The 26,600-nt window shown below is 39.7% G+C and overlaps 6 protein-coding genes across 8 annotated transcripts; 5 read left to right on the top strand and 1 right to left on the bottom strand.

The window, feature by feature from the left end:
- The first annotated feature begins 1,517 nt into the window (after positions 1-1,517).
- On the top strand, positions 1,518-24,776 carry LOC117911195 (disease resistance protein RPP13-like). 2 transcript variants are annotated; one of them, XR_004650849.1, is made up of 4 exons: positions 1,518-1,801; positions 20,595-23,281; positions 23,659-23,757; positions 24,067-24,776. XR_004650849.1 is itself a non-coding variant. In XM_034825445.1 (4 exons), exons 2-3 carry the CDS (start codon positions 20,601-20,603, stop codon positions 23,733-23,735), a joined length of 2,754 nt encoding a protein of 917 aa, XP_034681336.1. In that variant the 5' UTR covers positions 1,518-1,801; positions 20,595-20,600; the 3' UTR covers positions 23,736-23,757; positions 24,067-24,776. The 2 variants fall into 2 exon arrangements, 1 of the variants encoding a protein (XP_034681336.1); XM_034825445.1 differs by having other exon boundaries at positions 23,663-23,757.
- On the top strand, positions 1,783-5,477 carry LOC117911196 (putative disease resistance protein At1g50180). 2 transcript variants are annotated; one of them, XR_004650850.1, is made up of 3 exons: positions 1,783-4,503; positions 4,789-4,908; positions 5,218-5,477. XR_004650850.1 is itself a non-coding variant. In XM_034825446.1 (2 exons), the coding sequence occupies exons 1-2, from the start codon at positions 1,808-1,810 to the stop codon at positions 3,874-3,876; spliced, it is 1,617 nt and encodes a 538-aa protein (XP_034681337.1). In that variant the 5' UTR covers positions 1,783-1,807; the 3' UTR covers positions 3,877-3,950. The 2 variants fall into 2 exon arrangements, 1 of the variants encoding a protein (XP_034681337.1); XM_034825446.1 differs by lacking the exons at positions 4,789-4,908; positions 5,218-5,477 and having other exon boundaries at positions 1,783-3,411; positions 3,864-3,950.
- LOC117911194 (disease resistance protein RPP13-like) lies at positions 7,320-10,870 on the top strand. Its single transcript, XM_034825444.1, has 2 exons — positions 7,320-10,283; positions 10,648-10,870. Exons 1-2 carry the CDS (start codon positions 7,537-7,539, stop codon positions 10,691-10,693), a joined length of 2,793 nt encoding a protein of 930 aa, XP_034681335.1. The 5' UTR covers positions 7,320-7,536; the 3' UTR covers positions 10,694-10,870.
- On the top strand, positions 16,200-18,250 carry LOC117911197 (putative late blight resistance protein homolog R1A-10). The gene is made up of 2 exons (XM_034825447.1): positions 16,200-16,999; positions 18,168-18,250. Exons 1-2 carry the CDS (start codon positions 16,331-16,333, stop codon positions 18,204-18,206), a joined length of 708 nt encoding a protein of 235 aa, XP_034681338.1. The 5' UTR covers positions 16,200-16,330; the 3' UTR covers positions 18,207-18,250.
- LOC117911557 lies at positions 24,099-24,512 on the top strand. Its single transcript, XM_034825967.1, has one exon. The coding sequence runs from the start codon at positions 24,099-24,101 to the stop codon at positions 24,510-24,512; it is 414 nt and encodes a 137-aa protein (XP_034681858.1).
- A 1,226-nt stretch (positions 24,777-26,002) lies between the features above and the next one.
- LOC117911358 lies at positions 26,003-26,600 on the bottom strand. Its single transcript, XM_034825704.1, has one exon. The coding sequence runs from the start codon at positions 26,559-26,561 to the stop codon at positions 26,169-26,171; it is 393 nt and encodes a 130-aa protein (XP_034681595.1). The 5' UTR covers positions 26,562-26,600; the 3' UTR covers positions 26,003-26,168.

The raw sequence follows: 26,600 nt of genomic DNA, 5'->3' as shown, positions 1-26,600 counted from the left end.
TCATATGTCTGTGTGGCATGAATGGGCAGCATGGTGGCACAAATTAAAATGGTGGCTCTTGTACATTTCTTGTTTTGTGTACGACAGGACATGCATAAAAATGAATGGTCTCTTACAACGAGTGCTCTATGACAATTTTGTAGAAGCTGCCAAAATCGTTGACTAGCTCTCAGATTAAGGACTCATACCATGGAGATGGAAAAGCAAGTATCTGCAAATGGCTTTTCTCAACTAAAAATCCTCTATCCTTCTAACTTAACAGTATGGAAGAGGATGAATATACAGAAAGGTGGCATGTCAAAGCTTAATTGCAGATTTTTGCAAGTTTCTTGGAAATCGTTAAGCTTAATGAGCTCTCACATCTACAAAAGGTAAATGTGACTAATACATTTCTATTTCCAAATTATAACCCTACTCCCTGACCCACTCTGTACACATCAAAACTGTAAGCATCTGCTCAATTTTTTTTCTTGGGCTAAGATGTTGTTCTTGATTTTCATATCCATCTCAGGAAATTAGGTCTCAAGATATGACACTATTACCATTGATGATTGTCCGGGTTATAAGCCGCAGTACAAGAAGATTGTCATTAGATAATGAATATACAAATTGGGTTTTCTTTTGTATGTGATTGTAAAATCCATGCCTGATCAAGACCATTTAGGTCAGTGACTGTCAGAACTTATTAGAGTAAGTATTAGAGACTGAGATTGTATGCATAGGATGCAGATTGTTATCAACTCAATCATAATAGTTTTTTCAACAGGCCTCAGTGTATAATTTGTTTATTGTTCTTGTATTTTTCTGTGATTTGGATCCATCCTGTGATTTACATCCATTTACTTCCAGATTCCATGCTGATTTTCATCTACATAATTAAGGGCATCTGATTAATTTCTATGTTTCTATCTTCACCTAGCAACACAATATCTGTTTCTTCTTTAGAGCCATCAAACAAAGTTTCGGGATTCTCATCCTCTTCTATGGATTCCTCTGTTTCCTCCACTTTTCTCGTGCTGCACATGCCAATTTCTCTCACTTAGTTCCCTATATTTCAACCCCAGTTGATCAAACGTGCCCGTAGTGCCCCACTCTATTCATCTTCTTCATTGGCTGTTGCTGTCTTGGTATCCATTGGGTACATTGTTGAATCAAAATTATCTGTTTGCTTATACCGCTTGACAAGTCTGTACAGTAAGGTGGAAGCATGCATGTGGGCACTGCCAAAATGATGCACCGTTTTGGCTTCCCCTGTTGTTCATTCAAATTGCAGAAGCCAAGATTATTCAAATTTCATATTCCATTCAGTGTTTGCTTGACTTGGTCTAATTAATGAGAAGTCTGGATCAAAGCAAACCTACAACTTTCACAAAATTGTTTTGATTTTTACCACCATGAATGTGAGAGGCCGTTAATTATAAAACTTTCTGTACATTTTTTGAAAGAGTATAAAAAATAAAACCAAAAGGGATAAAATAGACTAATGGATGAACAAATTTTAAATTATGAATAGAAGGTGAGAGACTTCTTTGATTGCTAGCTGAATTTCAACTTCTGAATTAAATATTGCCTTCATATGATGGGTCGTTGGTCGATCAAAATCAAGTCCAGCTCATGCATTTCTGGCATTTACATAAAATACTCTTCTCAGTCCTTTCCACCAAAAAAACAAAAGCACAATAATGCAATGGTTTGGTCAATGAAGATACCTTGATCGACATGATAAGGTCTTGCTTCTTGGCATTCCTGCTAAAGATTTATCATCTCCGTTCGACTGTTTAAGGGGAGTAATAAGGAGAAGATTAAGATGGAAAGGGTTGTAATCTCCTTTGTCGTAAACAGGATTGGTGACCAACTCATTGAAGAAGCAGTTTTCCTGAAGGATGTGCGCCCACGAATTGAGAGGCTGCATAGAGATCTGAGGGCGATCAATTGCTTCTTGGAAGCAGCCGATGCAAAGCAAGAGGAAGACCCAGGGGTGCGTAACTGGGTTTCAGACATCCGAGATGTTGCTTATGATGCTGAAGACGTGGTCGACATGTTCATCCTCAAGGCTGAGGCCCTGAGGAGAAAAATCCTTGTCAAGAGCATTTTCCAAAAGCCGAGGTGTCTGCATAACCTTGGCAAGAAAATCGATGACATCCAAACTAACCTCCAAAACATCTCAAATACGCGGGAAATGCTGGGAATAAAAAATATTGGTGAAGGAACAAGCACTTCAACTCAGATGCTGCAGAATCTAAGACGGACCACTCCTCGTGCAGAAAAACATGTCATTGTAGGCCTGAATGAAGAAGCCGAAGAACTTGTGAAGCAGCTGACCACAGGAGACCCAAGGCGCCGTGTGATTTCTATTGTCGGAATGGGCGGCATCGGCAAAACTACTCTTGCCAAGAAAATCTATAATCATAGCAGAGTTGTGGATCATTTTCAGTCTTGTCGTGTGTGGGTTTATGTATCCCAAGATTGTAGACCCAGAGACATCTTTCAACAAATTCTAAACCAATTTCCTTATACACCAACGGGAGATGAAGCAAGGAAGATAGAGAAATTTCAGGAGAACGAGTTGGGGTATTTTCTTCATGATCAACTGAAGGAGAAAAGGTTTTTGGTAGTTTTGGATGACATATGGAGAAGTGATGATTGGAAATGTCTTGCTAATGCATTCCCAGAGGAGAGTGATGGCAGTAGATTACTTCTTACAACTAGAAATAAGGATGTTGCTTTGCAAGCAGATGCTCAAAGTGTTCCCTACGAAGTGAAACTCCTCTCCGACGCGGAAAGTTGGAAGTTGTTTTGTAGAAGTGCAATCCCTGACAATGTTACTGAGAGTTGTCCTCCAGAGTTGAAGGAACTCGGGGAAAGGATGGTGAAGAAATGTGCCGGTTTACCATTGGCCATTGTTGTATTGGGAGGCTTGTTGTCATCCAAAAAGCAGTTGCCGACTATGTGGGAAGAAGTGTTCAACAAACTCCGGGCGCACTTCGCAGAAAGCAATGGAGTAGATGCAATATTGAGCTTAAGCTACATCGATCTGCCCCACAACCTGAAATCCTGCTTTCTTTATCTAGGCCTCTTTCCAGAAGATAAGGTAATCTCCAAGAGACGTTTACTCCTTCTATGGATTGCGGAGGGTTTTATTCCACAAGATGAACAGAGAATGGAGGACACCGCTGAGCATTATTTGAATGAGTTAATCAATAGAAACTTGGTTCAAGTGGTGTCAGTGAGTGTTAATGAGAGAGTTACACGATGTCGGATTCATGATCTAGTACGGGATTTATGCATAAAAAAGGCGAAGGAGCAAAACTTTTTTAAGATTGAAAATGATATAGTTTCTCCTTCCTCAACTAGTTCATCTCTCCCTTCAACCAAATCCCGTCGACTAGGTATCTATTTAGACTTCGAGAGGTATGCTTCCAGACAACATTCAACTTCATACGTTCGTTCTCTCCTCTTTTTCGAATCCCGATATCTATCCTCAAATTTTATTTTTATTTATAAGTATTTCAAATTGCTTAGAGTGTTGGACTTGGAAGCAGTAGGTATCACATGCCCACCAAATCCACTTGGGAAACTAATTCATTTAAGATACTTGACATTAAATATTCATCTTATAGGTACTAAGATCTGTCCATACCTTTTGAGCTTCTTAGGTAAGTTAAAGGGTTTACAAACTCTGGGTGTAGGATTGAGCTTCTCCCGTAAGTTAAAGGGTTTACAAACTCTGGGTGTACGATTTAGAACAGAAGTACCAGTTCTGACAAAAAAAATGGAAAATCTACGACACCTTTCCCTCTCGTATGATAAATATGACATCCCATTCCGAATTGATACCCTGAGAAATCTTCAAACTCTTTCAGGCATATATTTTAGTGATTGGCAACGAAATGACACAAGTGACTTCACTAGCCTTCGAAAATTGAAAATAAAAGTGGATGTTGCGACAGTGGCCGAGTTTTCAAACTCCATTGCTAAGCTTGCGAATCTTCGCTCCTTGTATCTTGAGGCAGCAGTAGGACTTGACTTCATTATTCCATGCTTTGTCATGAATTCTTGGCTTCATCTATCTAAGCTGCTGATGGCAGGATACATACCGATGTTACCTGAAGCACATGAGTTCCCGCCAAGTTTAACACAATTGACCTTGGAACATGCCAGACTAGGCCATGATCATATGAAGATTTTGGAGAAGCTGCCAAAATTGTTGATTTTCAGTTTAAGAAGTGGGGCCGAATACCTTGAAGAGGAAATGCAAGTATCTGCAGATGGCTTTCCTCAACTCAAAATCCTTCAACTTTTTGGCTTACGAGAATCACCAAGGTTGTTGATTATAAATAAGGGTGGCATGCCAAAACTTAATCACTTGCAGATTTTTGAAAGATACTTCAACATCGAGGGACTTGGTGAGCTCTTACATCTAAGGAAGGTAGATGTCAATGTTGAATATCCTCGTTGGATTTCTTCCTTGCCATATGCTTCTGAATGGCATAAAATTAGAAGGTACCTAACTCTTTTATGCTCAAATTTCATTTTTGATTACTCATACATTCAAGATTAGTCGAGGTACAGAGTTCTTAAAAAAGGGGCCCTGAACATGGTTCCTCTGTGACACTTTTCTTCATTGCTTATTTCCATGTTGAACTCTTGTACTGCATAATTTTTCATTTTCTAATAAAACTAGAGAGCAGCCTTTTCCTAAATAAGATTCTATCAGAACAAAATCATTTAATAACATTTCTCTCTCTCACTCTAATGGGTTGTGCTTGATTTTCATCTCCATTTCAGCGAGACAGAAGAGATGGAAGTAGGCGACAATATATGGCATTTTTACCGCAGATGATTGCTGGGTTATAAGCAGTAGCACAAGAAGATTGGTGAATCCATACCTGATCAAGACCTAATCGGGTCAGTGACTGTCTGAGCTTATTATTAGAATTAGAGATTGAGATTGTTTGCATTAGTCTAGATTGTTTGTACAACATGTATTCTTGATTTGGACCCAACCCTGTGATTCTTGGCCATGTACACATGATACAAAGAACCATATAGTGTTCACAGAAAAAAAAGATAAAAATAAAATAAAATAAAATAAAATAAAAAAACAAAAAACAAAAAACCAGAACATCAGCCGATCAATCTCTGTTCAAAATTGTAATGATGATTGTTGCTATTATTGAGCTGACTAGCTGTGCTTGATTTTTCATTTCATTTCAGGCACACTGGATCGAATAAGGGTGCAATTCACTTTCATCACACATGATTGCTGAGGCCTATGCAGCAATATGAGAAAATTGTTTATGCATGGTGTGTTTGGCTGCATGAAAATTTGTATATTACTGTAAATTATGTGAGTCGATAAGTGATTAAGACCTAGCAGAGCGTGTGCTTTTCTGTTCCTGTTATTGTAATAATTTGTTACTGAGATTGTATGCATTTATCTATTCTTATGAATAGCAACAAGTGCGGATTTTCTACGGCCAAGCCCAAAATGGTCCATCTATTGAATTGTGAAGCTTGAATTAGTCTTCTTGCGTTATGCAGGGATGTCAGAAGTTGAACTCCGAGTTAAGATTCTTATCCACTAAAATTACTCTTATAAAGAGGCAAAAGATTTTCATGTAATCATATAGTTTTGGTAACAAATCCCACATTTTGAACCAATTATTTGTATTGATTAGTCTACAACAATGATAAATTTAGTGATAAGAAGTATAATCAATTCTTATTTACTAAAAATGATTTATAAATTTTTTTTTTGGTCATCATGACTCTAACTCTGTTAATTGTAAAATTGGTAACGGCAATTTGAACGAGCAGAACTTGAAAAGATATAAGACTTTAAAATAGATTCTATACTCAATGCATTTATGCCAAAACCTAACCTAATATAATCAAGCAAGCCCACTCCATGATCACTTACATACATGGATTGAAAAATCGGATTTTATCTGCAATATTTCACTGAAATATCGGATATCGGGTTGCCACAAAGTGAAATTCAACACTGATTATCAATCAAAAGGAATATCGGCGAAAAATCAGCAAAATCGGTGAAATATCGGTTTAGAACCAATAAATCGCGAGTGGAGTTGACGCGCGGAGCAGCCGCATGAGGATTTCAAAATTTTGTTGAAAATATCGCCGATATTTCGGTATTTTTACCAATTTTTCGAGAAATTTTCCGATATTTCCTACCAGCCCAGCCCGCGCACAGGATACAAAATCTGTCCAATTTTTTTAAAAAAAAAAACATAAGATGCTATTTGGTAATCTGATCATGATTTGCAGGCAAAGGTTGTGTTTTTCAGCTGGCTCAAAAATCGTGGATTGAAATTTCAATTTTTATATATTTTATAAATTAAAATTAATTTAATAAGATAAATTATTAATAATTTTAATTATTTAAATAAATTAATGTTAATAAAAATTGTTACTACATATTTTTAATAAAATTTAAAAAATTAAATCTCAAATAAAATATTTTATATAAATTAATTTAAATTTTCATTTAAATATAATAAAACATGTTTTAATAAAAGTATTTTTAAAATTTTAAAATAAATATTGTCTTCAATAAAATGAGTCTCATTCATCTAACAGTATAATAGAATCACATCAATCTTTCTTTTGATACTAAGGACTATTACAATGTCTATGTATTATATTTATGTATAAATTATTTTTATAAAATAAAATCAAATATTTTTTAACTCAATTCTAACTTTATACACTTTTAAAATTCATATTTATTATTTTTAAAATTCAAATATCGAATCTATCGATATATCTCTGTTTACAATGTTTTTCTTCTTAATCATATGTATACCAATTACACTTATGAGATAACTTTAAAATATGTATTATTACTTATTTTATCATTTTTTGAAATTTTTTCAAGCATTCATATGAATTTTAAATAATTTTAAACAATTTTAAAATGATGCACCGTTTTGGCTTCCCCTGTTGTTCATTCAAATCGCAGAAACCAAGATTATCCAAATTTCATATTCCATTCTGTGTTTGCTTGACTTGGTCTAATTAATGAGAAGACTGGATCAAAGCAAACCTACAACTTTCACAAAATTGTTTTGATTTTTACCAACATGAATGTGAGAGGCCATTAATTATAAAACTTTCTGTACATTTTTTCCACACCTAACACATTTGAAAGAGAATAAAAAATTAAACCAAAAGGGATAAAATAGACTAATGGATGAACAAATTTTAAATTATGAATAGAAGGTGAGAGACTTCTTTGATTGCTAGCTGAATTTCAACTTCTGAATTAAATATTGCCTTCATATGATGGGTCGTTGGTCGATCAAAATCAAGTCCAGCTCATGCATTTCTGGCATTTACATAAAATACTCTTCTCAGTCCTTTCCACCAAAAAAACAAAAGCACAATAATGCAATGGTTTGGTCAATGAAGATACCTTGATCGACATGATAAGGTCTTGCTTCTTGGCATTCCTGCTAAAGATTTATCATCTCCGTTCGACTGTTTAAGGGGAGTAATAAGGAGAAGATTAAGATGGAAAGGGCTGTAATCTCCTTTGTCGTAAACAGGATTGGTGACCAACTCATTGAAGAAGCAGTTTTCTTGAAGGATGTGCGCCCACGAATTGAGAGGCTGCATAGAGATCTGAGGGCGATCAATTGCTTCTTGGAAGCAGCCGATGCAAAGCAAGAGGAAGACCCAAGGGTGCGTAACTGGGTTTCAGACATCCGAGATGTTGCTTATGATGCTGAAGACGTGGTCGACATGTTCATCCTCAAGGCTGAGGCCCTGAGGAGAAAAATCTTTGTCAAGCGCATTTTCCAAAAGCCGAGGTGTCTGCATAACCTTGGCAAGAAAATCGATGACATCCAAACTAACCTCCAAGACATCTCAAAGAGGCGGGAAATCCTGGGAATAAAAAATATTGGTGAAGGAACAAGCACTTCAACTCAGATGCTGCAGAATCTAAGACGGACCACTCCTCGTGCAGAAAAACATGTCATTGTAGGCCTGAATGAAGAAGCCGAAAAGCTTGTGAAGCAGCTGACCACAGGAGACCCAAGGCGCCGTGTGATTTCTATTGTAGGAATGGGCGGCATCGGCAAAACTACTCTTGCCAAGAAAATCTATAATCATAGCAGAGTTGTGGATCATTTTCAGTCTTGTCGTGCGTGGGTTTATGTATCCCAAGATTGTAGACCCAGAGACATCTTTCAACAAATTCTAAACCAATTTCCTTATACACCAACGGGAGATGAAGCAAGGAAGATAGAGAAATTGCAGGAGAACGAGTTGGGGGATTTCCTTCATGATCAACTGAAGCGGAAAAGGTTTTTGGTAGTTTTGGATGACATATGGGGAAGTGATGATTGGAAATGTCTTGCTAATGCATTCCCAGAGGAGAGTGATGGCAGTAGATTACTTCTTACAACTAGAAAAAAGGATGTCGCTTTGCAAGCAGATGCTCAAAGTGTTCCCTACGAAGTGAAACTCCTCTCCGAAGCGGAAAGTTGGAAGTTGTTTTGTAGAAGTGCAATCCCTGACAATGTTACTGAGAGTTGTCCTCCAGAGTTGAAGGAATTCGGGGAAAGGATGGTGAAGAAATGTGCTGGTTTACCATTGGCCATTGTTGTATTGGGAGGCTTGTTATCATCCAAAAAGCAGTTATCTACTGAGTGGGAAAAGGTGCTCAAGAACCTACAGGCGCACTTCTCCAGTGACAAAGGAGTAGACGCAGTATTGAGTTTAAGCTACATCGACTTGCCCCACAACTTGAGATCATGCTTTCTTTATTTAGGCCTCTTCCCAGAAGATCAGATTATCCCCACAAGAAAATTGCTCCTCCTATGGATGGCAGAGGGTTTTATTCCACAGCAAGATGAACGAAGAATGGAGGACACCGCTGAGGATTATTTGAATGAGTTAATCAGTAGAAACTTGGTTCAAGTAGTAACATTGAGTGTTAATGAGAGAGCAACAAAATGCCAAATTCATGATGTAGTACGGGATTTATGCATCAAAAGGGCGAAAGAGCAGAACCTTTTTGAGATAAAAAAGAGCGTGAGTTCATCTTTTCCTTCAACCAAATCCCGTCGACAGGGTATTTATTTTGACTTGGAGAGGTATGCTTCCACAAAACATTCAACTCCATACATTCGCTCTCTCTTCTTCTTCACATTAAAAGATCACAGGTCCCGTTTAGATTTTATTTGCAAATATTTCAAACTGCTTAGGGTGCTAGACTTGGAAGGTTCATTCATTGAGATACCGAGAGCAATTGGGAAACTGATTCATTTGAGGTATTTGAGATTAAATTCGCAGCATAGAACTTGTTTTCCAACATATTTAGGTAATTTAAGGAGTTTGCAGACATTGGATATAAATAATTTTAGGAAGGTATCAACTATGATGCAGAACATGGCAAATCTACGACACCTTTTCATCTCGTATGAGAGACAAGATGGCAAGCCATTACGAATTGACACTCTAAGAAATCTCCAGACTCTATCCGGCATATGGTTTAGTGATTTGCAACAAAATGATACGAGTAAGTTACCTAACCTTCATAAATTGAAAATCAAAGTGGGATTTGACTTGGAAGTGTCCCAGTTCTCAAACTCTATTGCCAAGCTTGAGAACCTTCGCTCATTGTATCTTGAGAGATTACATGATCCCTTCCAGCTTGGGAATCTTCGCTCATTGCATTGTGAGATATTTCAACGCTTCCAGCCTGAGACATCATCATATCCCTTCGATCTTTTCTCATTAAATCTCAACAATTTTGTGAAATCAGATCCCCCTAGCATTCCGTCTTTTGTCATGAACTCTTGGCTCCATCTATCTAAGCTGCACTTGAAGGGAAACATAAAGCAATTGCCTAGGGCACATGAGTTCTCACCAAATCTAACCCAGTTGACCTTAGAAGGGATTATGCTGGACTCTGACACTATGGCGATTTTGGAGAAGCTGCCAAAATTGTTGATTTTAAGATTGAGGATGATCTCAAAACTCAGACAAGGAGTACTGCAAGTATCTGCAAATGGCTTTCCTCAACTCAAAATCCTTCAACTTGCTAGCTTAGACCAAATGAAGAGTTTGAATATAAACAAGGGTGGCATGTCAAAGCTTACTCAATTGCAGAATTTTTTTTGTGTTTTGAACATCCAGGGAGTTAGCAAGCTCTTGCATCTACAAAAGGTAGATGTCATTGATTCATATCTAGATGCTAATCGTTGGGCTTCTACTTTTCATCATTCTTCCAACTGGCGTCATACAAAAAGGTCCAACTCTTTCATCCTCAAATTTCATTTCTAATCACTCATACATAGGTTTTTTATTTTTCTTGTTGCTCATTTTCCACTACATATGATCAGTATGATCACTCATGCTATATTATTTGATATATATTCATACTACGGATTGAAATCCATGTTAAACTCTTGGAATACTACATAATTTTTAATGAACTTTCTCATAAAACTAGAGAGCAGCCTTTTCCCACATAAGATTCTACCCAAACTATAATTATCCCCCAACCCTTTGTAAACCTCAAAATTGTTTCGATCTGCCCTTTTTTTATTCTTTTTTCTTTTCTTTTTTTCTCTTGGGCTAATATTGTGTGCCTAATTTTCATCTCCATTTCAGGTGGTTAGACAACGATAAAGGATTATGGCACTTTTACCGTAGATGATTGTTGAGGTTACAAGCCACAGCACAAGAAGATTGGTGGAATTAGAAGTAGTAGTTTTCTTTCATATATGATTGTAAAGGATGTGAATCCATGTCTGGTCCAGACCTAGTCAGGCTGATGACTGTGTTTAAGCTTGTTATTGTTGTTCAAATTGTTTATAATATATCAATTGAGAAATGTGTAAAATAAATAAATAAATAAAACAAATAGAAATTAAAACTCATAAATAAGATTGATTGATGCTAGAATTTGACTTTACGTCGTTAAAATGAAATTGTCCAACCCAAGTGCTTACTATTTTATCAACAATTGTTTCTCAACATATAATAATCACTCACAATTTATCAACAATCGTTGCTCAACATATAGTGATCACTTCCTTATGATAATAGCACTTCAAATCATAATAACAATGAATCAAACAATGGTTTCTACTCTCTATAAAAGCTTGTAGGTTGGGGTTTGCTTCCTTGAATGGAAAAGATACAAGTGGACTTAGAAAAGGCATTAGTATATATTTGGAACAAGCTTTGATGCTTGTATATTACTAGTACTTATATTCGCTTTTTTCAAAGGAAATATTAGGATTAGGATGCACTTTGGGAGCCCATTGGCATTCAAACGAGACGATACTTCATATTGAACTGATGTAATTGTTGATGGCAAAATTCCCCTACTGCAATAGTAGTCACCAGCAACGGAATCTCGACCAACGCATAGTAGTAATTCCTCCTTCCTCTTGCAAAAAGATGTCTGGATGGGTTGTCCGAACACACTCTCCGATGGTTTTGTTAGCGATGGCTAGAGAGATTAAGTTATCGGCCTTTTCTCAATGATAGCCAGCTTACCTTCCTGAGAGCCTCCTTAGAGTTTATATATGAGTCAGAAAGTATGGCACCGCTGTGCTAGCGGGTCCCATCGTCATGATTGCGGCTCATAAGATGGCAAAGTAATCATGACATTTTTTGTGCCAGGTGGTGGCTGTCATTTCAATTATGATATTTTCGGTGCCAGGTGGCGGCTGGCACTTCAATTATGACTTTAAATATCGGGGATGTGTCAGGCGCTCTAATAAGATTTAGGAATATCTTGTAGAGCGTATCTTGCATTAAAGATGAGTGACAGTTCAGGAGACTTGGTCGTTAGTATTATCGGAGTTCGCTTTTTTATTGTGGGCGGAAATGGATCCGGCGAATCACGAGTGTCTGACGAGCTAAGTTGTCCGGGGAATCTGAATCGCTGGCCCCGGAGGTTATCCGGGTAGGCGCTATCAGAGTATCCGGACATGTCTAACCGGGGAAGTTGAATAGTCTTCTCTTCCATCCGGCGTTAGGCGCCGGATGTGAAATATCCGGAGAAGGTGGAACGTTGGCCGGATCCGGATGTGAGATATCCGGATGAGGTGGAACGTCGGCCGGACAGAATGGCGGCTGTGAGATATCCGGAGAAAGCGGGATGTCGGCCAGACAGAATGCTTATCCGGGTGGAATGAGCTATGTCGCGCGTCGCAAGGGAGAGAGAGTCGTGTGGCATTTTTTGGGGAGGATCCCACAGTAGGAGGGTACTGATGTACGTGAAGCATTCACCTCCCTCTAATATCTGGACAACTTCCAATGAGTCTGCTGCCGGGGGATCTTTGTCCGCCGGGTGCTGTAACTGTTATTGGTCAGAAGCATTTGTTTCTTTGGGGGAGTGCTCGCGGTTGGCGCTGGGTCCGGCCTCGCGAGCGATTTGATAACATTGTTGGGCAGCGAGCTGGCTTCCATAAAGATTAATTTGCCCATCTTGGGTGATGAAGCTAACCATTTGATGGTATGTGGATGGAATGACTTTCATTTCGTGCAACCACGTGCGTCCCAAGATGGCATTGAAAGGGGATAAATCCTCAACCATAGAAAATAGAACGTTTAGGATGACTGGCTCAGCTTGAACCGACAGTGTTATATCCCCAAGTGAGGTTGTGGAAGAACCATTGAATCCGGACAGGTTTCTTCCGGGATTCTCCAAGCTAGAGGGTATGAAACCCATTTGTTTGATGACCGCCACCTACAACAGGTCTGCGGAGCTACCTGGGTCGACCAGGATTCTTTTCACATCGAAGTCTCCAACCCCTAATGTTAGGATGAGAGCATCTCGATGTGGCTACAGCACTCGAGCTGGATCCACAGCAAGGAAAACAATGGTTCCGTCTATGGGATGGATGCCCCCACTGGCTAATCCTGGCTGAATGGAGCTTACGTGTTCCCGAACCGTGGCTGCTCACAGCAGTCTTTGCCTTTTCCTTTTGGAGCTGTACTCGTCATCCAAGGGTCTCCCGTTGATGTAGTTGATTACTGCCCTAACAGGAGCCATTGGGGCGCGTGGCCTCGACCACGGGAAGATCCTTCACCTTTAGGCACTGTTCGGACGTACTGCTTCAAGTGTCCTGCCTTTAGGAAATCCTCCACCATGTAATGGAGGCTTCTACACGTTTCAGTGGTGTGCCCATGATCTTTATGGTAATCACATCTTTTGTTGTGGTCCCTTTCTGAGGGGTTCGATCTTATTGGTACTGGCCATCTGAAGCCGGGTAGATCGCGGATTATAAGAAGCAGTTTTTCGTACGACTTGGTGAGAGGTGTTCGAATGAGTGGCGGGCGCCGCTCATCTTGCCCCCTGTTGGACAACCCAGGATGGTTGGGTGCTTTGAAGCTTCTGGTGGCTTCACTTCTTGCGGCTTGGCCAGCTACCAGGACCTGCTGTGTAGCGGCTCGGACGTCGTCCTCTAGCATGGAGTATTTACTTGCACGCCGGAATAAATCGTCCATGGATATAGGAGGCTTTTTGGCGAGGGACTCGAAGAAGGGGGTCCCTGGGCATATGCTCCGTTTAAAAATTTGGAGGACTGCGTCCATGCTGTATGATTCCACTAGTAAGACAGCTTGTCCGAAGCGCTATACGAACTCTCTCAAAGTTTAATTTTCTTGCATTTTGAGGTTCTGTAAGGTGCTGATATTTTGCTTATGTCTGGCTGAGCATAAGTACTGTCTCAGAAAGACCTCGGATAGATCCCGGAAATTGTCAATCGAGTTCGCAGGCAGTCGGTGAAACCATGAAAGAGCCTGGCCTTGCAGGCTTGCTGGGAAAACCTTGCATAACAGCCTAGCATTCCCTATATCTAAGGTCATGAGCTGCCAATAATGCATTATGTGATCGAAAGGATGGCTAGATCCATCATATGTGGAGAATTTCGGGACGATGAATCCTCGTGGGGGTTCATATTTAATAATGCGAGGACTGAAAGGCGTGGAGAGCATGTCATCCAGACGCCTGCTGATAGAGCCCGGAGGGGCTGTGTGCGAGGGATCTTTACCAATCCCGCGCACGAGGGGCGAGCAGCATGTCCCTGTAAAGTAGGCGAGCTTGAAGGCTCGGAGTGTGCCTCCAATGATACGGTGGCATGAGGCCTGTTTTTGCAGGGTGTTTAGGGTCCCAGACGCGCGCTCATTGCGTCAGATATTTGGGGCCTCTTCTCACGTTGTCGCTTGGATGAGACTCGAGTAGAGCCTGAACTTTCGTCTCGTCGGACATGGTGAGCGTGCATCGGGGTTTCAATAGGCCATGCCTCATGCGCCTCGAGGGTTGGGCTCGCCTCGAGGGGGAATGGAGCTTCCTGGTTGTGACAAGGATCCTGCCTCCGCTGATAGTGCTGATGTTGGGAAGAGCCTTGGATCCTCAAGACCTTGTTTTCTTCCCTAAGTTTCCTTGTTTCTTGGAGCAAAATTTGCGTCTGTCGTTCGTTTTCTCGTTGTCGTCTTTCCATGCTGTTTCGCCACTCGAAGTAACCTTCGTCACCTCTGGCGGAAGAACGACTACTTGAGAGTGAAGTCATCTTTATAGTTGGAAGGTATAGGATGTACCGAGAAGAAAATATCTTCCCACAGACAGCGCCAATGTTGATGGCAAAATTCCCCTGCTGCAATAGTAGTCACCAGCAATGGAATCTCGATCAACGCATAGTAGTAATTCCTCCTTCCTCCTGCAAAAAGATGTCCGGATGGGTTGTCCGGACACACCCTCCGATGGTTTTGTTAGCGATGGCTAAAGAGATTAAGTTATCGGCCTTTTCTCAATGATAGCCAGCTTACCTTCCTGAGAGCCTCCTTAGAGTTTATATATGAGTTAGAAAGTATGGCACCGCTGTGCTAGCGGATCTCATCGTCATGATTGCGGCTCATAAGGTGGCAAAGTAATCATGACATTTCTGGTGCCAAGTGGCGGCTGTCACTTCAATTATGATATTTTCGGTGCCAGGTGGCGACTGGCACTTCAATTATGACTTTAAATATCGGGGATGTGTCAGGTGCTCTGATAAGATTTAGGAATATCTTGTAGAGCGTATCTTGCATTAAAGATGAGTGGCAGTTCAGGAGACTTGGTCGTCAGTATTATCGGAGTTCGCTTTTTTATTGTGGGAGGAAATGGATCCGGCGAATCGCGAGTGTCTGACGAGTTAAGTTGTCCAGGGAATTTGAATCGCTGACCCCGAAGGTTATCCGGGTAAGCGCTATCAGAGTATCCGGACATGTCTAACCGGGGAAGTTGAATAGCTTCCTCTCCCATCCGGCGTTAGGCGCCGGATGTGAAATATCCGGAGAAGGTGGAACGTCGGCTGGATCCGGATGTAAGATATCCGGATGAGGTGGAACGTCAGCCGGACATAATGGCGGCTGTGAGATATCCGGAGAAAGTGAGATGTCAGCCGGACAGAATGCTTATCCGGGTGGAATGAGCTATACCGCGCATCGCAAGGGAGAGAGAGCCGTGTGGCATTTTTTGGGGAGGATCCCACAGTAATGATTGTCATATTTCATCCCATTTTCACCATCATAATTCATCCACCTGTTTTCTTCCCTGTAATAGCTCCATTGAATCCGCGTAGAGTTGTGCCTTCAAATGTTACCAAAATCAGAATGGAATGGTTCTTCCACAAAACAACAAGTTGTTCATCTGCAGACCAAGCTGAAGCGGATGCAGTGCTTCTTGAAAGATGCAGATGCAAAGCAGCAAGAAGATGAGAAGGTGAGCAACTGGGTTTCTGAGATCCGGGATCTTGCTTATGATGCTGAGGACGCTATAGACGTCTTCATCTTCAGTGTAGAGTCTGGAAGGACAAAGTTCTTCCCCTGGCGCATGTTCAAAAAGCTGGTGACTTCTTATAAGGCTGGCAAGGAAATTGAAGCCAACCAAATTAAGATCCAAGACATCTCTAGGAGTCGGGAAACTTATGGTATCAACAACATTGGAGAAGCAACTAGCAGTACTGCAAGTCACAGGCTACAGAAGCTAAGACATACCTCTCCTCGCGTAGAAGAAGAGGTGATTGTTGGCCTGAAAGAAAAGAGCGATGAGGTAGTGGAGCAGCTTGTGAAAGAGGATCATAGGCGCCGTGTGGTTTCTATTGTAGGAATGGGCGGCATCGGCAAAACTACTCTTGCCAGAAGAGTATAAAATCATAGCTGAGTTGTTGATCGTTTTCATCATTGTCGTGCCTGGGTTTATGTATCCACAGATTGCAGACCCAGAGACATTTTTCAGCAAATTCTAAACCAACTTCCACATACACCAACTGAAGAGGAAGCAAGAAAGATAGGAAAAATGAAAGAGAACGAGCTGGGGGACTTCCTAAGTGACCATCTGAAGGAGAAAAGGTACTTGGTAGTTTTTGATGACATATGGAACAGTGAAGATTGGAAATGTCTTGAAAATGTGTTCCCAAAGAAGAACAATGGCAGTAGATTACTTCTTACAACTCGAAATAGGGATGTTGCTTTGCAAGCAGATATTCAGAGTGTCCCCTTGGAAATGCAACTTCTCTCTGAAGCAGAGAGTTGGAAGCTGTTTTGTAGAACTGCAATCCCCAATAATGTTATTGACAATTGTCCTCCAGAGTTAAAGGTATTTGGGGAGAAGATGGTGAAGAAATGTGCTGGTTTGCCATTGGCCATTGTTGTATTGGGAGGCTTGTTATCATCCAAAAAGCAGTTGCCGACTGTGTGGGAACAGGTGCTCAACAAGCTCCAGGTGCCCTTCTCTGAAGGCAATGGTGTAGATGCAATATTGAGCTTAAGTTTCATCGATTTGCCCCACAACTTGAAATCATGCTTTCTTTATCTAGGCCTCTTTCCAGAAGATTGGGTCATCCCCAAGAGAGAATTACTCCTTTTATGGATTGCAGAGGGTTTTATTCCACAACAAGATGAACAAAGAATGGAGGACACTGCTGAGGATTATTTGAATGAGTTAATCAATAGAAATTTGATTCAAGTAGTAGCAGTGAGTATTAATGAGAGAATTAAAAAATGTCGGGTTCATGATCTAGTGAGGGATTTATGCATAAAGAAGGCAAAAAAGCAAAAGCTTTTTGAGATTCAAAATAACATAGTTCATGTTCCCTCATCTAGTTCATCTCACCCTTCAACCAAATGTCGTCGACAAGGTATCCATTTTGGCTCAGGGGGGTATGTTTCAACTACATATCTTCGCACCCTTCACTCTTTCGACCCAAAAACTGACAATTTGATTTAATTTCTCCCACCTCATTTCCGTTATAGGCATTTTAAATTGCATAGTGTTAAACTTGGAAGGTATAGAGTTTCGCAATAGATTATCAAGTTCAGTTGGGAGACTAATTCATTTAACGTACTTGAGTATAAAGCTTCCATTCACATTCCGTGAGAGTAATTCGTTCTTTTCAAAGCTTCCAACCTCTTTAGGTAATTTAAGGAGGTGGCAAACTTTGGATATTGGTATTGTTATATTGGAAAAGCCAACTGTGATACAAAAAATGAAAAATCTACGACATCTCTTCCTCTTCTATCATAGTCAAGATGGCAAGCCATTGCTAATTGACACTCTAAGTTATCTCCAAACTCTGTCTAACATATGGGTCAGTGATTGGCGACAAAATGATACAAGTAAGTTAACTAGCCTTGGGAAACTGAAAATTCAAGGGAAATTTGACTTGGAAATGGTTGAGTTCTCAAACTCCATTGCCAAACTGGAGAATCTTGGATCCTTGTATCTTGAGGCATATCCCCCCGGCATGCCATCCTTTGTCATGAACTCTTGGCTACATCTATCTAAGCTGCAAATAAAGGGACGCATACCACAGTTACCTCATGCACGTCAGTTCCCACCAAGTCTAACACAATTAACCTTAGAAGAGACTGAGTTGGACTATGACCCTATGGCAATTTTGGAGAAGCTGCAAAAATTGTTGACTCTAAGATTAAGGAAGGACTCATATCTTGGAGAGGAAATGCAAGTATCTGCACATGGCTTTCCTAGACTCAAAGTAATTCAACTTTTTGGGTTAAACCGCACGATGAGGTTGAATATAGAAAAGGGTGGCATGTCAAAGCTTACTCAGTTGCAGGTTTTTGAAAGCGACCTGGACATCAATGGACTTAGCGAGCTCTTACTTCTGCAGAAGGTAGATGTCATTACTACATCTCTAGATCATCATCCTTGAATTTCCTCCTTGCCCTGTTCGTCCGACTGGCATGATGTAAGAAGGTACTTGGCTCTTTTGTGCTTAATCTCACATTTTATCACTCATACATCTAGTATTACTCCAGGCAGAGTTCTTAAAAATGGGCCACAGAGCATTGTTTAACACCATTTTTTCATTGTTCTTTCTCCACGTACATATGACTGATATGATCACTCTTGCTATATTATTTAATATTCATTTATTCTATTCATAATGCACTTGAAATGAAATCGATGTTAAACTCTTGTACTGCATAATTTTTCATTTTCTATTAATAAAACTAGAGGGCATCATTTTCCCAAATGAGACTATCCAAACAAAATCAACTATAGCCTTACTCCCTCATCTTCTTTTTCCTTTTTTTTCCCTTATCTAATAGGCTGTGCTGTGCTTGATTTTCATCTCCATTTCAGCAAGACAGGAAATGGTGACAGTATATGACACTTATATTGCCGATGATTGCTGGGGTTATAAGCAGCAACACAAGAAGACTCAGGTAATGAAGTTATAAATGGTGTTTTTCTTTTACATATGATTGTAAAGGATGCGAATCCGTGCTTGGTCAAGACCTAGTCAGGCTGGTGACTGTTTGAGCTTGTCACTTTTGTTTCACCTGCAAGCATATCTTCAAGTCCTCCATTTGTAATTTATGTAAATTGGAATAGTCTCCTTCTTTCTGTATACCATGTTGATTTAGCCATAAATAATGAAGGTTATCCTATTAATTTCTATGTTTTTGTCTTGTCCTAGCAGCACAATATCTGTCTCTTCTTCAGGCCATCAAACAAAGCTTCAGGATTCCTTCACACTCTTCTTTGGATTCCTCTGTTTCCTCAACTTTTCTTTTGTTGCACACTCCAATTGCTGTCATTTGGTTCGATCCCCCCTATTATAAAACCAGCTGAAAGAACTGTTCCCACTTCCCATAGTTCCCCATTCTATTCATCTTCTTCACCGGGTGTTGCTGTCTTGATCTCTATTGGGGTTTGTTGAATTCTGCTTATTTTGCTTGATGACTCTGTACAATAGGCGGTAGCCTGCTTGTGGGCACTGTGATCAGAGTAATGGGCTTTGTATGCTTGAATAGGAGGAATGGGAAATCCATTCCAGTTCTCATTCATTACCGTTTTTGGATTATTTCTAACAAATGAGAATGGGAATAGAAAATTCATTTTAATGGGAATTAAAACCTACCTCACCTTGTCTAGTTTTTTATTCCGCTCTTCCACATGTTTGATTCCCCTTCATTCCCATTCTTATACCCCTACCAAACACAACCTAAAGGTATACCACTCCCCATGGATCTAAATCCAATTATGTCACACTGTAGTTCAGATAGGCCAGCTTCAAGAACAGACATGGCCATGCAAGCATCAACCTGCGGCCATCCAACATTTTCAGCCTAAATTTAATTATCCAGGCATGCATATCCAATTTCAGAAAACCCAGGCAGATTCTTCTCAAAACTGACTTCTAATTTGTAACTACTACTCTTATTTTATCTTCATTTATTTTGGGTTCAATACATCTTTCCTTGGATGGGCAAGAAGACGACATGCCATTGCGTCTCCACGCTCTTTCACGCTGAATGAGTGGAAACAGAATAACTCAAGCTAGTTAACTAGCCTTCGGAGAAATCTTCAGTCCTCCAACTTTTTAGGCATCATGTAAACACCAAAGCCTATATGGGATGTGGTTAATCAAAATTAAGTCATCTCTTCTGCGTTCACACGAAAGTTCATTTCTTTATCACACGATAACAAGAATAAAAGAAGGGGTTTAGTCATAATATAGAAATGTATTTTTTCAATACCTACCAAAAAATCATCATTTATCAAACGGTGTCCTGTAATGCCTTAATCTCATTTGTTTATATTCTTATATCTTGATCTTATTCTTTTATACCTTTATTCAATTGTCAAGATCTCACCACATATATTCAATGATCCAGATTTCATATTCCATAGGTATCACGTTTTTGTTTTTTTTAGCACCACGAATGTGAGGGACCGTTGATTATAGAACATGGTGTACATTTTTTCTAACATTAACTAGCTGACACATTTTGAAAAATAATTTAGAAAACAAGAAGTGATAAAATAGACTGATGGATGAAAATTTTATTTTGCAGTGAAGCAACCAAATGATATCTAGAAACCATTGGCGGATATGTTACTCTCAATTGTGGGTAGTTGCTCAATTGAAATCAAGTCCAGCTCATGCATGACGTAAAATACATTCCTCTCCACCAAATCACAAAAGAACTGTAGTGTTTGAATGATCAACACGATAAGCTCTTGCTTCTAGCCCCTCCTATTCAGGATTATCATCTCCGTTCAGCTGTTTAAGGGGAGTAATAAGGAGAAGATTAAGATGGAAAGGGCTGTAATCTCCTTTGTCGTAAACAGGATTGGTGACCAACTCATGGAAGAAGCAATTTTCTTGAAGGAGGTGCGCCCACGAATTGAGAGGCTGCATAGAGATCTGAAGGCGATCAACTGCTTCTTAGAAGCAGCAGATGCGAAGCAAGAGGAAGACCCAAGAGTGCGTAACTGGGTTTCGGACATCCGAGATGTTGCTTATGATGCTGAGGACGTTGTCGACATGTTCATCCTTAAGGCTGAGGCCCTGAGGAGAAAAATCTTTGTCAAGCGCATTTTCCAAAAGCCCGTGTATCTGCATAATCTTGGCAAGAAAATTGATGAGATCCAAACCAACCTCCATGACATCTCAAGGAGGCGAGAAATCCTGGGAATAAAAAATATTGGAGTAGGAACAAGTACTTCAAGTAAGATGCTGCAGAATCTAAGACGGACCACTCCTCGCGCCGAAAAACATGTCATTGTGGGCCTGAATGAAGAAGCAAATAAGCTAGTGGAGCAGCTGACCACGGGGGACCCAAGGCGCCGCGTGGTTTCTATGGTAGGAATGGGCGGCATCGGCAAAACTACTCTTGCCAAGAAAGTCTATAATCATAGCAGAGTTATGGATCATTTTCAGTCTTGTCGTGTCTGGGTTTATGTATCCGAAGATTGTAGACCCAGGAATATTTTTCAGCAAATTCTAAACCAACTTCTTCATAACCCAAAGCAGATAGAGAAATTGCAGGAGAACGAGTTGGAGGATTTACTTCACGAGCACCTAGAGGAGAAAAGATTTTTGGTAGTTTTGGATGACATATGGAAAAGTGACGATTGGAAGTGTCTTGCAAGGGTGTTCCCAGAGGAGAGTAATGGCAGCAGATTACTTCTTACAACTCGAAATAAGGATGTTGCTTTGCAAGCAGATGCTCGAAGTGTTCCACATGACATGCAGCTTCTCTCGGAAGAAGAGGGTTGGAAGTTGTTTTGTAGAACTGCAATCCCTGACAATGTTACTGACGGTTGTCCTCCAGAGTTGAAGGAATTTGGGGAAAAAATGGTGAAGAAATGTGCTGGTTTACCATTGGCTATTGTTGTATTGGGAGGCTTGTTGTCTTCCAAAAAGCAGTTGCCGACTATGTGGGAAGAAGTGTTCAACAAACTCCGGGTGCACTTTGCCGCACGCAATGGAGTAGATGCAATATTGAGCTTAAGCTACATCGATCTGCCCCACAACTTGAAATCGTGCTTTCTTTATCTAGGCCTCTTTCCAGAAGATCAGGTAATCTCCAAGAGAACATTACTGCTTCTATGGATGGCTGAGGGTTTTATCCCACAGCAAGATGAACAAAGACTGGAGGACACTGCTGAGGATTATTTGAATGAGTTAATCAATAGAAACTTGGTTCAAGCGGTAGCAGTGAGTGTTAATGAGAGAGTTACAGAATGCCGGATTCATGATCTAGTACGGGATTTATGCATAAAAAAAGCCAAGGAGCAAAACTTTGTTGAGATTCAAAAGGACATAGTTTCTCTTCCCTCAACTACTTCATCTTTTCCTTTCACCAAATCCCGTCGACTAGGTATTTATTTGGACTTGGAGAGGTATGCTTCCAGAGAACATTCAACCCCATATATTCGGTCTCTCTTCTTTTTTGTACTCCAACGTAGTCCCCATAGTCGATATTATGGGATACTATCATGGTTAGATTTTATTTACAAATATTTCAAATTACTTAGAGTGTTAGACTTGGGAAATGTAAAGATCTATGAGCCACCAAATTCATTTGGGAAACTAGTTCATTTAAGGTACTTGAGATTAACAGCGCATAGGTATTCAAACTGTCCACCTTCTTGTTTGGGGAGTTTGCAGGACTGTGTAAACTTTCCAACCTCCTTAGATGAGCTAAGGAGTTTACAGACTTTGGATATATGTATTTCTAAAGGAACACCAACTATGATAGAGAAAATGAAAAATCTACGACACCTTTTCCTCTCGTATGATAGAGAAGATGACAAGCCATTACGGATTGACAATCTAAGAAATCTCCAAACTCTGTCCGGAATATGGTTTAGTGATTGGCAACAAAATGACACAAGTGACTTAACTAGCCTTCGGAAACTGAAAATAAAAATGGATGACGCGATAGTGGTCGAGTTTTCAAACTCCATTGCTAAGCTTGAGAATCTTCGCTCCTTGTATCTTAAGGCATCACATTTCTCCGGGGTTCCATCCTTCGACATGAGCTCTTTGCTACATCTATCTAAGCTGCATATGGAAAGATCCATAGGGCAATTACATGAGTTCCCACCAAATCTAACACAGCTGACCTTAGAAGATACTGAGCTAGACTATGACCCAATGGTGATTTTGGAGAAGCTACCAAAATTGTTGACTTTAAGATTAAGAATGTGGTCATACCGTGGATGGGAAATGCAAGTATCTGCAGGTGGCTTTCCTCAACTCAAAATCCTTCAACTTTCTGACTTATACGGACCGATGAAGTTGTTGATTATAGAGAAGGGTGGCATGACAAACCTTACTCAGTTACAGATTTTTAGAAGTGTCTTGGACATCTATGGACTTGGTGAGCTCTTACATCTGAAGAGGATAGATGTCATTGATATATCTCCACATTCTCATCGCTGGATTTCTTCTTTACCCTGTTCTTCTGAATGGCAAGATATAAGAAGGTACCTAAATCTTTTGTTCTCAAATTTCATTTTTGATTACTCATCTATTAAGGATTACTCTAAGCAGAGAGTTCTTAAGAAAAGGGCCTTAGAACATGGTTCCTCTCTAACACTTCGTTTTTTTCATTGCTCATTTTCGTAAAATGATCACTCATGCTATATTATTTGAGATTCATTTATTCTATTCATATCTTGTACCGCATAAATTTGTATTTACTAATAAAACTAGAAAGCAGCCCTTTCATAAAATTCTATCCAAACAAAATCAACTATAGCCCTACCCCCTGACCTTCTATAAACATCAAAACTGTAAGGATGCTCTTGCTTTTTCCTCTCTTGATCTATTAGGTTGTGCTTGATTTTCATCTCCATTTCAGCAAGACGGAAGAAGGCAAGGATATATGGCACTTATACCGGCAATGATTCTTGGGGTTATATGCAGCAGCACAATTGATTTTAGATAATGAAGTCAAATGGTATGTGTTTTCTTTCATATATGATTGTAAAGGAAGTGAATCCATGCCTGATCAAGACCTAGTTAGATCAGTGACTGTCTGAGCCTAAGTATTATTATTATTATTATTATACCCCTCTAGAGAAATTTTCTGGCTCCAATCTGTAATTGTAAATTTGGTAAATACCACTCGAACTGGATGAGAATAACTTCAAAAGAAAGAAGACTTCCAAATAGATTCTACACTCAAAGCATTTATGCCAAGACTAAACCCCATATCAAAGCAAACCCACTCCATCGTTACTTACATAAACCCATTTACTTCTTGCAGATAAACCAAGGTAGCTAGAGATTGAGAATCCAATGGAGTGGTTTTTCCACAAGAGAAGGGGACCAGAGTGGAAACATGGGTGGACAGGCCAGACCCTCAACAACATCTCCACACCACCTCTCCCATTGCTAGCCATTTTTGCCATTGTCATTCTCTTGTGGTCACTCTCCAATTACACAAGCTACAAGGCCCAATTATACCAAACTACCAACAACTTCCAGCTATTCCTCTTCTTGTTGCCCATCCTCTTCATCTTCCTCATTGCCTCCTCCTCCTCTGATGGGAGGCCTAGTTTCCAGGCTCCAAATCCACATCATGAGTCCAATCACAGAGCTGGGAGCTTTCCTTGGGGTGTTGCTGTCCTGGTGGGGGTGCTTCTTGTCTTGGTCTCTTACCAATCTCTATTTCAATCAAAGTGGTTTGGAGCTCTCAGGAGTTCTGTTTAGTCAAAGAAACTCCGGTACTTTCTACATATGACAATAAGGATGCCTTACTTGTCATTGTAAGGCCAGTGAATGTACATATTTTGGGTTTGATTATGGTATCTATTGGGTTTCTTCTCTTTTGGGTTTTGTAATATGACTCATATTTAAGTCCTGTGTGGTATGATTTGTAGCATGGTGGCACAAAGTTCAAGTGATGGGTTTTGTATATTTCTTGTTTTCTCTTCAACAAGACATACATAAAAGTGACTAATCCATCTTCTTCTTCTTCCTTTTTTAATATATTTCTTATCTTATAATATAATTTAAAATTAAGATTGTTATAAAGAGTTAAAAAAAAATGTGTTTTCATATATATATTAAAAAAATCATAAAATAGAAACTCAAATTTATAAAATTTAAATTTGATATATAAATCTAAAAATAATTAAGATTTTATATACTTTTCGATAAAAATTACGATATTTGACTACTATCTTTTTATGCTACATTCAACTTATGGAAATTAAAGGGTTTTTATTTTGTGATTTTTTTTTAAATGAATGTTGTAGCCTATATTGCATGGGCTAAGTGGCAGGTTATCTACTACCAAACACTGTATCATTAAAGTTTTGGGAGGGGTAGGTGTGATTGTTAGCTACCTGGTGTTGTCAGGTCTAAATTCCTCTTGGGCCATGACTCTTGAGGGTCTCTCTCTCTCTCTCTCTCTCTCTCAGAAGCCCATCCAAGGGACTCAGCCAAGTGAGGGTGGCCATTGTGTGATTGCGTTTGATCGGCGTGTGGACTCTTTTGGTTTATTTATTATTATTACCCATCATGATACTTTGGGTTTTGGATTAAATCTAAGCTATTTTGTTGCTGAAAACCTTGAACCCTTTGGGTAGATTAATCATTGCATGCCTCAAATTATTGGGATGCTTTTTGTTATTTTATTGAATTAGGGGAATGACCTACAATATCCACTTATTTCAGCAACCTTTATCAGATTTTCTGGGAGTGTGTTTGGTTCTGAGGAATGTTAAAGCAGAGACGAAGAAGGAAGAGAAAATAAAATAGAAAAAAGCACTATTTTGAATTCAATTCTTCCACTCTTTCAACTTCGATTATTTTTTTGTCTTGGTCACATTCCTATTTCTCATCAACCAAACAACTGAAAGTGATGGTTTTTCAGTAATTCTTTTCCCCCTTTCTTATAGCTTCTGACATTCAAATATACCTCAAATGTGTTGAGAAATGGCTTTCATTCATGCGTGTGAATTCCTATAAAAACCCTAATTAAAAGCCTTTACTCAACTGCATCACATTAGAGCTGTCTCATCAAACTTAGAAGATGCAAAAGAGTTGAAAATTTTCTGTCATTTTTTCCAGGAAAAATTACAGATCAGTTGCATGAATGATTAGATAGCTTCAATCTCAATAAAGTGATTGATAGCTCCTCTTTTGGAAGAAAGATTGATTCCATGGAAATAAGAGAAGCAAAATAGCCATAGAAGTAATCAAAAGCATCAAACGTCTGCAATTAGACCAGATTCATAAGCCAAGAATCCAAACCCTAAAAACAGATAATTTAACTCACTATAGTCATATTATACACAAAACCCAGTTATTCAAATCACATATTTCAACCTAAACACATCATACTCAGTAACAATTAACATACTAAACAAGCCAGCTATCATGGAACACAGACTGGTATTTCACCATAATAAGCAACAACACAATTAAAGCAGCCACGCCCCATGGAGAGCTGCCTTCCTGAGGACTCTGGTAGCTGCGGCGGCGATAACCATAGGGCGAGGAAGCAGAGAAGAGGTCAGAATTTTCCATGGATGACACCAAGTGGACTGCCATTAGAAGTAGTATAGGAATGGCTAATAGCGCCCAACTCATCTGCACTTCTGCAGCTTCTATAATTGAGTCATAAGAGACATACCATGATATAGAAAAGAAGATTAAGATCACTGCTAGAATAAGGAGAACTGGGTATGGCAGAGGACTTATAGTAAAGACATCTGCAATAGATGAGGCTATGCTTCTTCTTCTGTAGGCCATGAAGGGCCTTTTGGCCACTGCACCAGTTCTAAGAGGCCC

The sequence above is a fragment of the Vitis riparia genome, chromosome 3, assembly GCF_004353265.1.
Source record: "Vitis riparia cultivar Riparia Gloire de Montpellier isolate 1030 chromosome 3, EGFV_Vit.rip_1.0, whole genome shotgun sequence".
Classification (NCBI taxonomy): Eukaryota; Viridiplantae; Streptophyta; class Magnoliopsida; order Vitales; family Vitaceae; genus Vitis; species Vitis riparia.
The sequence above is the reverse complement of the archived record's forward strand: the minus strand, read 5'-3'. Positions and strand labels throughout refer to the sequence as shown.

What these genes read in the sequence shown, in the direction of transcription:
- LOC117911194 (XM_034825444.1), top strand. Translation starts at nt 7,537, where the DNA reads ATGGAAAGGGCTGTAATCTCCTTTGTCGTAAACAGGATTGGTGACCAA. An exon ending in AACTGGCGTCATACAAAAAG is followed by an intron (nt 10,284 to 10,647) that starts GTCCAACTCTTT and finishes TCTCCATTTCAG; the next exon opens with GTGGTTAGACAACGATAAAG.
- LOC117911196 (XM_034825446.1), top strand. Translation starts at nt 1,808, where the DNA reads ATGGAAAGGGTTGTAATCTCCTTTGTCGTAAACAGGATTGGTGACCAA.
- LOC117911557 (XM_034825967.1), top strand. Translation starts at nt 24,099, where the DNA reads ATGGAGTGGTTTTTCCACAAGAGAAGGGGACCAGAGTGGAAACATGGG.
- LOC117911195 (XM_034825445.1), top strand. Translation starts at nt 20,601, where the DNA reads ATGGAAAGGGCTGTAATCTCCTTTGTCGTAAACAGGATTGGTGACCAA. An exon ending in GAATGGCAAGATATAAGAAG is followed by an intron (nt 23,282 to 23,662) that starts GTACCTAAATCT and finishes CATTTCAGCAAG; the next exon opens with ACGGAAGAAGGCAAGGATAT.
- LOC117911358 (XM_034825704.1), bottom strand. Translation starts at nt 26,561, where the DNA reads ATGGCCTACAGAAGAAGAAGCATAGCCTCATCTATTGCAGATGTCTTT.
- LOC117911197 (XM_034825447.1), top strand. Translation starts at nt 16,331, where the DNA reads ATGAAAGAGAACGAGCTGGGGGACTTCCTAAGTGACCATCTGAAGGAG. An exon ending in TCAATAGAAATTTGATTCAA is followed by an intron (nt 17,000 to 18,167) that starts GTAGTAGCAGTG and finishes CTTCTGCAGAAG; the next exon opens with GTAGATGTCATTACTACATC.